This window comes from Rattus norvegicus, chromosome 1 (assembly GCF_021556685.1).
Source record: "Rattus norvegicus strain SHRSP/BbbUtx chromosome 1, alternate assembly SHRSP_T2T, whole genome shotgun sequence".
NCBI classification, from domain to species: Eukaryota; Metazoa; Chordata; class Mammalia; order Rodentia; family Muridae; genus Rattus; species Rattus norvegicus.
This window is the reverse complement of record NC_141534.1, coordinates 48,907,873-48,918,658: the sequence shown is the minus strand read 5'-3', so window position 1 is coordinate 48,918,658 and position 10,786 is coordinate 48,907,873. Positions and strand designations below refer to the sequence as shown.

At 47.6% G+C, this 10,786-nt stretch overlaps 1 protein-coding gene across 1 annotated transcript; it reads left to right on the top strand.

The window, feature by feature from the left end:
- Positions 1-2,527: 2,527 nt before the first annotated feature.
- Positions 2,528-9,351, top strand: Dynlt1 (dynein light chain Tctex-type 1). The gene is made up of 5 exons (NM_031318.1): positions 2,528-2,568; positions 4,743-4,784; positions 7,964-8,087; positions 8,455-8,532; positions 8,939-9,351. Exons 1-5 carry the CDS (start codon positions 2,542-2,544, stop codon positions 9,007-9,009), a joined length of 342 nt encoding a protein of 113 aa, NP_112608.1. The 5' UTR covers positions 2,528-2,541; the 3' UTR covers positions 9,010-9,351.
- Positions 9,352-10,786: the final 1,435 nt, after the last annotated feature.

Here is a 10,786-nt window from a genome sequence, read left to right as displayed (position 1 = left end):
TTAATTGGGGCTGGCAGGTTAAGAGGTTCAGTTCATTATCATCAAGGCAAGAACATGGCAGCATCCAGACAGGCATGGGACAAGCAGAGCTGAGAGTTCTACATCTTCATCTGAAGGCTGCTATGAGGAGACTGACTTCCAGGCAGCTAGGACAAGGGTCTTAAAGCCCACGCCCACAGTGACACAACTATTCCAACAAGGCCACACCAACTCCAACAGGGCCACACCTTCTAATAGTGCCACCACCTGGGCTGAGCATATACGAACCATCACACTGTCCAAGCATGATGACCTGAGCGCCCCGGGCACTCACAGAACAGCCAGGCGCAGAGGTGGCATCCAGTGCTGAGAAGGGGTGAGGAAAGAGAAGCAAAAGCCAGAGAGAGAAGTAACAGAAGATGATTATGCTTACTTCTGACTTCTACAAATGCACGCACACATACACCACACATGAACACAAATAAATAAATTAAAAACTGGAATAAAGGGTGATACCAATCTTGAGTGATCTCAAGCAAATCACTCTGCGAATCTCCACTTCCTGGGGAGACTCACCAGGCCTCCCTCCTGGCTTTAGGCTTGCTCCTGTTCAATCACACGGCATTTGTGGTGTGTCTGTTGTGTGCACAGGGGTTGCGATGGGGGAATCTCTAGTCCTAAGATAAAATCCTCAGTAAATAGTAACTTGTCTTTATTGGGTAGTAGAATTATAGGCATGAAGTGCTAGGTCAACCTGTTTAGGAGTATTTGAGAAAAACTGCTTTGAAAATGAGAATCTGTACCTAGAAAGTGGATGTGTCAGTCTGCTCTGGTTGCATAACAAATATCCGGAAGGGATGGCTTGCATAGCAATTTCTTTTCTCACAGCTTGGGAGCCCAGTTTGAGTGGGGCCCATTCTTTTCTGGAGGCCTACACCGCTGACTTACTGAGGGCCACCTCCCGGTGTCTTTACATGGTAGTCTATGGGTACCTGTTTGTGTCCTAAACTCTTTATAATAAGGACACATTATGTCTGCTGAGGACCTACACACAGGACTTCACCTTAATGAAACCTCGTTAAATGTCCCATCTCCAAATTAAGTCACATTCTGGAGTGTGAATGGATTTTGGGATAGGTGACATGATTTGGATCAAAACAGCAGGACACATTAAGAGAATACAGAATTTTGCTTTTTTTTTTTTTTTTGGTTCTTTTTTTCGGAGCTGGGGACCGAACCCAGGGCCTTGCGCTTCCTAGGTAAGCGCTCTACCACTGAGCTAAATCCCCAGCCCCAGAATTTTGCTTTTTGTTTGTTTGTTTTTACATTCTCCTTGCTTCATAGCCCAGGCTGGCCTTGAGCTCTTGTTAATCCTCCTGTCTTACCCCACTAAGTGCTGGGATTACACAAGTGTGTTACCCACACCTGAGTTATCTATATTCATTTAAGAATTTCATTTATTTGTAAAACAGCGAAGGGAAGGCTGGGTTTATTGTTTATTTTTAAAGATCTTATTTTTATTTTTGTGTCTGCGTGAATGTACGCTGTCTGCTGAGGCCAGAAGATGATGTCAGCTCCCTTGGAGAGAGGATTACAGGATGAGAGCGGGCTCATGTGTGTGCTGCGAGCCAAGCTCCTCTGGAAGAGCGGGTGTGCTCTTAACTGCTGCTGATTCATCTCTTTAGGCCCTCTCTTCATTTTTAAAAAGCTAAAACTTCATTGCTATTCAACAAAAGACTATATGTCCAAGTATATCATGTAAACATTTATCTTTGAGCTAAGGAGGAAACTTCCTGCAATAGGGGCACGATTAAGGGAGCTTGGAGACTCTCATCTGAGGCTTCCCGAGACAATGAGCAGCTGGTCAGTGTTGGCAGAGACAGATGTGACTGGGTGTAGAAACTGATCGGGTATAAATAGAGCAGACTTCAAAGTGATCAAATCCAAAAGAGTGGTGATATCGGCTTGGCCATGGGATCGGGTGGATTGCTGAAAACAACATTTTCCAGGCACTAGCTTGCCAGTGTACTTCTTACATGAGAACTGCAAGCTTTCGTTCAGATAGCTGGACTATCCTGATCTTTATCTCCAAGGAGAAGCACCCAATGCGCCATACTGTAGGAAGTCATTTTACAATTTGTTTCTAGTCAGGACTTGTTTGAAAGTTTCAATTTCTACAGTTTGAGCTGGAGGGAGGGCCAGGATCTTCTTCCCCTCCGAGACCAGCTTTTGTTCCTTTGTTTGGTTTGGGTTGCTACAGTTTAGAGAGAGGTTAGGCGGCTCTGACAGTTTGCTTTGAAAACCACATCCCAGAGGGCTCAGAGTCACGCCCTGTTACTTGGAGACCAAAGAAGAGCAGAAGGCTGGGCAGAGGGGTGGGCGGGGCCACCAGTAGGAGTGGAAGACGGTAGGAGGAGCCTTTGGTGGAGGGGCGGGGCTTGGCGCGTGGGTGGTTATTGGTAGTGGTCAGGGTCCCTGGCGCGGGGGCGGAGTGGGCGTGGCCTGAGCGCGCCTGCGCAGTCCACTCTACTCGGCGGGCGAAGGAGACGCGCTAGAGGGAAGATGGAAGACTTCCAGGCCTCCGAGGAGGTAACCTCCAGATGGGCCGTGGGAGGGAGGGTGGCGGCCGAGATCCGGATGTGGCGCGGCCCCGCCTGGGAAGACGCAGCTTCTGCTCATCGCCACCTGGCCCGAGGCTGATGAGCCTGGGTGGCGGTTCCCAGCGGCCACTCCGCTTCTTTCCCGCGTGGGCGGTGCCCGCGGTCCACAGAGACGGCGCGGGGCTCGTGGTCTCGGTGGGGTTCACGCCGGGAGAATGACATCATTCCACCCCTTCCGCACTGCTGCAGACCTCAGCCTTGGGCCGTGGTTGGGAAATGAGGCATCTTGTTGTGGCATGTAGGATGACACGGGCACGCAGGGCTAGCTCCGGGTGACCGCAGTGGGGGTCTGCTGTCCAGACTGTCCGTCTGCCAAGTACCGACGTGCGAACAGAACCTGCCTTTGTCTGGGTGCCGCACCTTGTCCTTCAGTGTGGCGCTCCCTCCCACCCAGGCCACAGCCACTGGGTACATTTCATTTCAGTTTGAGATAGTAACGGATCGCTCATTCTTGTCGGGGAAGACTGCAAGGCCTCTTAGTGCCCTAGCCAGCCACTCGCCTTGGTGATGTGTTGTCAAAATGTCTTTTCCTTTGTGCTGACAAGTATTTGAGAAACAGCTGAAAGGACGCCTGTTTTAGAATAGTTGCTCATTTTCTTTCTGAATAATCTTTGTTGAAACTCAATATAATCCCACACAATTTGTCAATCATAATAATAATAAGAGAACCCTAACACTTCCTCTTTTGACATATCTAAAGTGTCAACTAGGGATATTTCTGAGGGAAGAGTAAGACGTTGCATTTATCAGAAACTTTCAGTTTTGGTCTATTTCCCTAACACATTTTATGGAAGTCAGGATCATTCTGTGTTTGAACATTGGTGGAAAGCAAGTAAAGACTCTCAAGCCGTGATTCAGAAGCAGCTAGCAAAGGGGATGTTTGGCCAGGCAGTGATCTCATGTATGGCTGAAAACTGGCTTTTATGGTAGTCACAGCCAGTTATAGGAAGGAAATGGCCATGTGAAGAGGAAGCCCCGAAAACTGCATTCTAATTCCAGCTTGTACCTGTGAACCGGCTGACCCTGGCATCTGTGAAGTGTCCAGACAGTGATCTGTGTTTTACACAAGAGTGTCAGCTGCAGGAGGACGGATAATCTCCATTGTTTACCCAGCAGCCCTCTCAGCTGAGCCTTTTCTACCTGCCCCTAACTCCCCAGGTTCTCCTCAGCTCCTTTCCCTTTCTTGTAGCAGTTGGCAGTGCCCACTTGCTTCAATACAATTTATCTTTTGTTATTTTCTTACTTTAGCGGTATGGGAAGTTATGGGAAGCTCACCATATTCACTTAGGAAGAGCCGTTCAGTTGACTTACCTTGGAAGATGACATTTTCAGTATTTCAGTGATTTCAGCTCTGTTTCCAACCAACTTCTTGGGGGGGGGGGGGCGTCTAGAAAGGGAGAAGGCTTTGGGTGGTCACTTCTGAAGAGAAAGGGGTGTTACTCGATACTAGAACAGGGCAGGGACCACTGTGGTCAGCAGTCAGGGAAGTCTGTAACACATGGTTAAGGTGAGCTGTGCTATCCAGGGCATGCCCAGTGCTAAGGATATCCCAGAACTTGGAATAGTTCATTTGTACTCATGTAAGAAGCACACTGGCAGGCTCGTGCCTGGCTAATGTTTTCAGGAAACCCTTACACCTATTCAGATCCAGTGTTATGTTAAAAGGAGACTTAAAACTACTTCAGGCAGCCCGCCAGTCAGCTGATCCTGAAGTAGTTCATCGGGGTTAAGAGAAGGAGGGGCACACACCAGCCTTTTACGTGTTAAACATCCTAAATCGGTTTACCTCATGGAAGAGAATGTCCCATCTTCGTGATGGATAATTTACATTTCTTCAGCCGCTTTGCACGGAAGCAGTGTGGGCATAATATGGCCCCTGTACTGGCTAATGGTGCTGACCGCCAGCAGCAGGGGAAGGAGAGAGGATTCTAGTTTTGAGGCTCGGCTTGCAGTGTTGACACTGAGACAGCTGGGCTCTGAGGTTCGTCTGCACAGTCGACAGCCTAAGGTCTATGTCATAAGTCACCGTCTCACTGTGTGCTTATTGATGCTGTGCAGAAAGCTCTTTTAAACCAAACTTACCTACATTTTCTTCCTTAACAGACTGCATTTGTTGTGGATGAAGTGAGCAACATTGTAAAGGAGGTAAGAGGACACATGCTTGTTTTCCAAGTGTTCGACTGATAACTATGTGTCTGAGTTAGGGTTACTATTTCTGTGATTTAACACCATGACCACAGCAATTTGAGGAAGAAGGGTTTATTCTGCTTACACTTCCACATCACAGCTCATCATCAAAGGAAGTTAGGACAGGAACTCAAGCAGGGCAGGAACCTGGAGACAGGAGCTGATGCAGAAACCGTGGAGGGGCCTGCTTACTGGCTTGCTCGGCCTGCTTTCTTACAGAACCCAGAACAACAAGCCTAGGGATGGCACCACCCACAACAAGCCAGGCCCTTCCTAGTCAGTTAATAATTAATAATTAAGAAAATGTCTTGGGCTGGAGAGATGGCTCAGCAGTTAAGAGCACCGACTACTCTTCCAGAGGTCCTGAGTTCAATTCCCAGCAACCACATGGTGGCTCACAACCATCTGTAATGAGATCTGATGCCCTCTTCTGGTGTGTCTGAAGACAGTGACAGAGTACTCACATATATACATACATTAATTAATTAATTAAAATATATTAAAAAAATAGGCAATGTCTAAACTGGGTCTAATGGAGGCACTTTCATAGTTGAGGCTCCCGCCTATCAGTGACTTGAGCTTGTATCAGGTTGACATAAACGAACCAGCACATGTATGAAGGAAAATGCCATGTGAATTAAAATGAGAAAAACCTCAAGAGCTATTGAGTGTCTGTTTTGACATTTCAAACATTTTTACTTTATATCTAAGTAAAAATTACTATATTATATAAATAATATATATACTGAATCAAGTCTTAATGTGGCATTAGAAAGTGTCGGGCTGGAGAGATGGTTCAGTGGTTAAGAGCACTGACTGCTCTTCCAGAGGTCCTGAGTTCAATTCCCAGCAACCACATGGTGGCTCACACCATCTGTAATGGGATCTGATGCTCTCTTCTGGTGGGCGTGAAGACAGCTACAGTGTACTCATATGAATAAAATAAATCTTTAAAAAAAAAAGAAAGAAAGAAAGTGTCAAGGCGGATTGTATAACCTTGCATCATGAAGACTCATGACACATGTATAAATATCTCCAGTGCTTGATGAAAAATAGCAACTGCAGAGAAAATGTAACAACAGATTTAACTCAGGACCTGGAGATACAGTTAGGGGTTATTCATAGGTTTTTCCTAACATTTTTAAATGCATTCTTGATATCAATCATAGTACTCCTCTTAAACAATGCAGACAAAAGGCAAAAGGAATTGGAACACCCTGAGTGTGTCTGTCAGAAGTAGAGTTTAGGAAGGAAGGGTTTATTTTGGCTCATGGTTGGAAGGGAGACAGTCCATCATGGTGGCAGGAATATGAGGTGGCTGGTCACCACACATCTTTGTGTCTGTGAAGAATTGTCTAGATTAGGCTAGCTGAGGTAAAAGACCTACCCAGGATGTGGGCAGCACTGTGTCATAGGCAGGGATGGTCCCAATCTGAAGACAAAGGGGAAGCACGCTAACCCCCCAGCATTCCTTATCTTGTGATCTGCTGTCTCAAGCCCTGACTGCCAGGACTCTCCCACCACCATGGACCTGTATGAGGTCCTCTGAAGTAATTTTGGATTGACTACCGTGCAAAAGTTTTGATGTCCATATTGACTTGTGCCAGAGTGTTAAAGAGCCACATTCTTTTTTTGTGAGAAGTATCCAAAACCAAAATGATTTTCTCTGTTAAGTACATGGCTCAACATCCAGTGTGGCTTTTCTGGTGCTTTGCAGGGAGTGTAAGTTTGCCTTTTGGCTCTTCATGCAGTGTTTCCTGTGGAGCAGGTGGGAAGCAGAACCGTGGTGATTAAGCCAGAACTGTGAAGGAAAGAGTGGGTTTGTTAGGAATGATTCTTGCCTCTTGATGTCTGCATCCACTCAGGCTGGGTTACTAGGCAGCAGGTGGCTGAAGGACACATTAGCAGTTCATAGTGAAGTGTGAGGTGACTCAGCGGTTTTGCCCTGGCAGTAGGTTAGTTCTGTCCTCAAGCTGTTTAAAAGTATTAGGTGGAATAAGGAGTGGATCCAAAATCAGTTTTCCTTTCTCCCTAAAACTGGACTCCATAGTGCATGGAGGGGGTTTGCCCTTCCTCCTTTGACAGTACTGGTGTTTAGCCATGCCGTGACTAAATCAAGACTGCTAGTCCTCAGCCCATGGTGTGCTCTCAGCCCAGGGTTGCAGACATGGCAGAGGAGCTGGGTCAGCGTGACTGCCCCAAGACCGGAGGTGGAAACCAGCGTTTACCCCCCTCAGAAGCCGTTGCTGCCCTCAGCCTGGAGTCGTGGCCCGTTCCTTCTCCACTGTTGTGCAGTGAGGGCCCTGGACCCAAGTCTGTCTTTACTCTAGGCTATATGACACCTTCATTTAACGGCTTCCAGCAAGTTAGAAGGGGCGGGAGCTGCCCAGAGCCTCACTGGCATCTTGGAGAGGGGATGCTGGAGAAAGACCCTGAGAGTCACTGATATTACAGGGACAGGACAGTGAGCCGTGCTATCCAGGAGCCCTGGAATCCATCACACTCCCACACAGTTCATCTTCGGGTGTGACAGATTTAGTTATCTGGAAAGTGTAGTAGCACAGCCCGTGCAATGAGGCCACAGCGCTACAAGACCAGATAGGTTGTATGTTGCCAGTTGTACAAATGTCCAGTAAAATGTCATCTGACATACACAAATTATATCTGTATATTTATAGTTTGGTAAAAATGACGGGGGGTTGGGGATTTAGCTCAGTGGTAGAGCGCTTGCCTAGGAAGCGCAAGGCCCTGGGTTCGGTCCCCAGCTCCGGAAAAAAGAATCAAAAAAAAAAAAAAAATGATGGGTATACTTTTAAGAAACTGGCAAAATAAATTATTTTTCAGCCTCAATAAGGAAAAATGTTGCTTCTCTTTAGTATGAACGGCAGTGTAAACAGTCAGTCCTTTTGTTCCAGTGAAGTGCTGAGTCTAACGGACAGGTTCTGTAGAACAGACATCTTCAGCTGACAGAAACACTGCTGGGATGCAGAGGAGGCCACACAGGCAGAGGAGCCCATGACTGAGCATGAGCTCGCATCTTCTGAGAGTTCTGGCTTTAGTTCCTAAGGGCCATGGGCCATGTCGGGTGACCGGTGAGCAGGTTCTCTCTGTGACCTCTTGTGCTCTTTTCCCCCTAGGCTATAGAAAGTGCCATCGGCGGTAACGCCTACCAGCACAGCAAAGTCAACCAGTGGACCACTAATGTTGTAGAACAGACTTTGAGCCAACTCACCAAACTGGGGAAACCATTTAAATACATTGGTAAGGGATTTTCGTCTTGTGTATTTTGATAGTTTCTTTAAATAATGATCTGAAGTGTGTCTGGTGCCAGAAGAAAGGTCACCTAGCAATTGGTTGTCAAACTTGCAAGAAAGTTCCTTCTGGGCCCGGGTCCCTTGTGTAGTGAATGTGTACCACACACTTGCCACGCCAGGCTGATGCCAGCGTCTCCGGGATTATGTCAGACAAGTTCACAGGATGTCTGATCAGACATGTTGAGAACATGTTAAGAAAAAGGAAATACGTAGTTGGTCAGGTGAGACAGCACAGGCTGCCCCTGTCTATTGCCAGTTTTTGTAACACACCTTTGTTTTAATTTTGTAACGCATGCATGTTTGTTTAATTTAAGTGACCTGTGTGATCATGCAGAAGAATGGTGCTGGGTTACACACCGCAAGTTCCTGCTTCTGGGACAGCTCCACGGACGGTAGGGTTCTTACCCCCATGCCCACTGCTCTGGAACTTTCACATAGCTCCGTGGTTCAGAGATCTGCAGTTCGAAGCAGTGTTCTGTGAAGTGCACACTTCCATGTCCCAGTTTCAGTGCATTTCTCGAAGTTGCCATTGCCTGGTGGAGTGGTGCACATGCCAGATCTGGCAAGGCAGAGGCACACAGATCTCTGTGAGTCTGAGGCTAGCCTGGACTACACAGTGTGACCCTATCTAAACAAACAAAACCCCCAAACATTCTGTGGTCTCTTGCCCATTTGTAAGTAAAGTCAGGCATTAAAGTCACTTTCTGTGTATGCCAGAGGCATGCACTGCAGTGCTGGCACGGTAGGACCCAAATCTCCTGTGCACCCTCATTTCCTGTGCGTCTGTCTCCCCCACAGGGAGCTGCACAGTCCGATGGGAGAACAAGACCATGTACTGCATCGTCAGTGCCTTCGGACTGTCCATCTGACCGCCTGACTGCCTCAGCCTCCGGTTCCAGCGTTTCTAGTCCATCTTACCACCAGCTATGTTGGGCGGATACCTTCCTCCTCTTTAAGTTGTTCTGAGGCACTCCCAAAATGTAGAGAAATAAACCAAATGACCCTGGCCACAGGAACCACACGACGGACACTAGGCAGATGAGCAGCCACCTGTCATCCAAGGCAGGCAGTACCAGTTGTCTTAACTGTCTTCTCAAAGGTGCTAAGATCTCAAGTCTGCTAGTGGAAACTTCTCTACTTTCTGAAATGATTCAGATACACTAATTTTCCACACTTTATACTTTTGTTAGAATAATAAATTATTCAGAATTAGTTTTTGTGTCCTTTGTAGCTTGGAGTAACACGAGAACCTGTGGCTACTGCCTTCAGAATTAGTTTGAGGAAAAGAAAAAAGGTTGCTTCTAGCCTTTTGCATGCTTATACGCAGATCTGAACTAATGTTCAGACCCTGCTGATGGTCTCAGGACAGTACAAAGCCAGCTTTGTAGGTCATGCTTGAGGCCATGGGCCTGGGTCTTACTGTGGTGGTGAGACCTGCTAACACTGGCAGAGCTGGAGAGAGGGTCACAAACCTCGTGGGCGAGCTAGACATGTGTGGCATGGAGCCTCAGATCTAGAAAAATGGCGGACGTTTCCATCCCATCAGTTTAGCTGCTTAGTTTTTTAGTTACATATGTGAGACTGAGTAAGCATGCCTCCCATGGCGCACCTGTGGAGGTCAGAGGTCAGAGGCAACTGTGGGAGTTGGCTCTTTCTCCACCACTGCTCCCAGGAACAGAAGTCAGGTAGTCAGGGTTGGTGGCAAACCCCTCTACCCGCTGCACTGTCTGCCTCAGGTGGCACAAACCAGGAAGCAACAAGCACAGGAGGAAAGACTCCTGCGTTTCTTTTCCTAGCAATGTGATAAACACACTTGCCCTCTTAATAGAGGACAGAATGAATACAGCTCTGCCTTGGCCCTCCAGGATAGAAACGGGCCATTTCACCCGAGGACAGGAGCCTAGGGTGCATGTTGCAATCCTACATTCCTAGTTCCTGTTTCCTGGAAGGGAAGGCCCTGCAAACCGGTAAGCTCTGACCTACGCATGCTTGGCTGGCGCTGGTATCCTGCAGCTTCCAGACCTAGGTTCCTGGAGTTTTAGTAGAAGCTACATGTTTAGTATTTTGCAGCTTACAGAATGCTTTTCAGAATTGCTGTGTTCTTAATAGTGCTGTAGCTTGGGTACCACCAAGGGCCAACAGTTTATTCAGTTAATTTCAAGTCACAAATCCTAGTGAGAAGGGACCCCAAAGACTAGGCTGTCTGTTGGCCACGCTGGGATGCTCCTTGTGGGGATGTTCAGACATTGATTGGCATCACCACACTGTATGTGCATATGTGCAGGAGTGCATACTCATGCATGGTCTTCTGTGTGTGTCCAGTTCTAGCATATTTTCTGAGATGGGGGGTCTCTCACTGAACCTGGAGCACACTGTTCAGGCTAAATTGTCTGGCCACCAAACCAGTGGGACTGGCCCGTCTCTGCTCCGCTTTCCCAGCCCTGGGTTACACAGACCATTGTGCCTGCTCTTACGTGGACGCTGCAGATCCAAACTCAGGCCCTGTTCTCACACAGCAAGCATTTAACCCTCTTCTTACACAGCAAGCGTTTAACCCTCTTCTCCCACAGCAAGCGTTTAACCCACCGAGCTGTCTCCCAGTATCCCTGGCTGAAGAGCCTTGCTGTGGTCTCCGAGGTCCTCTTT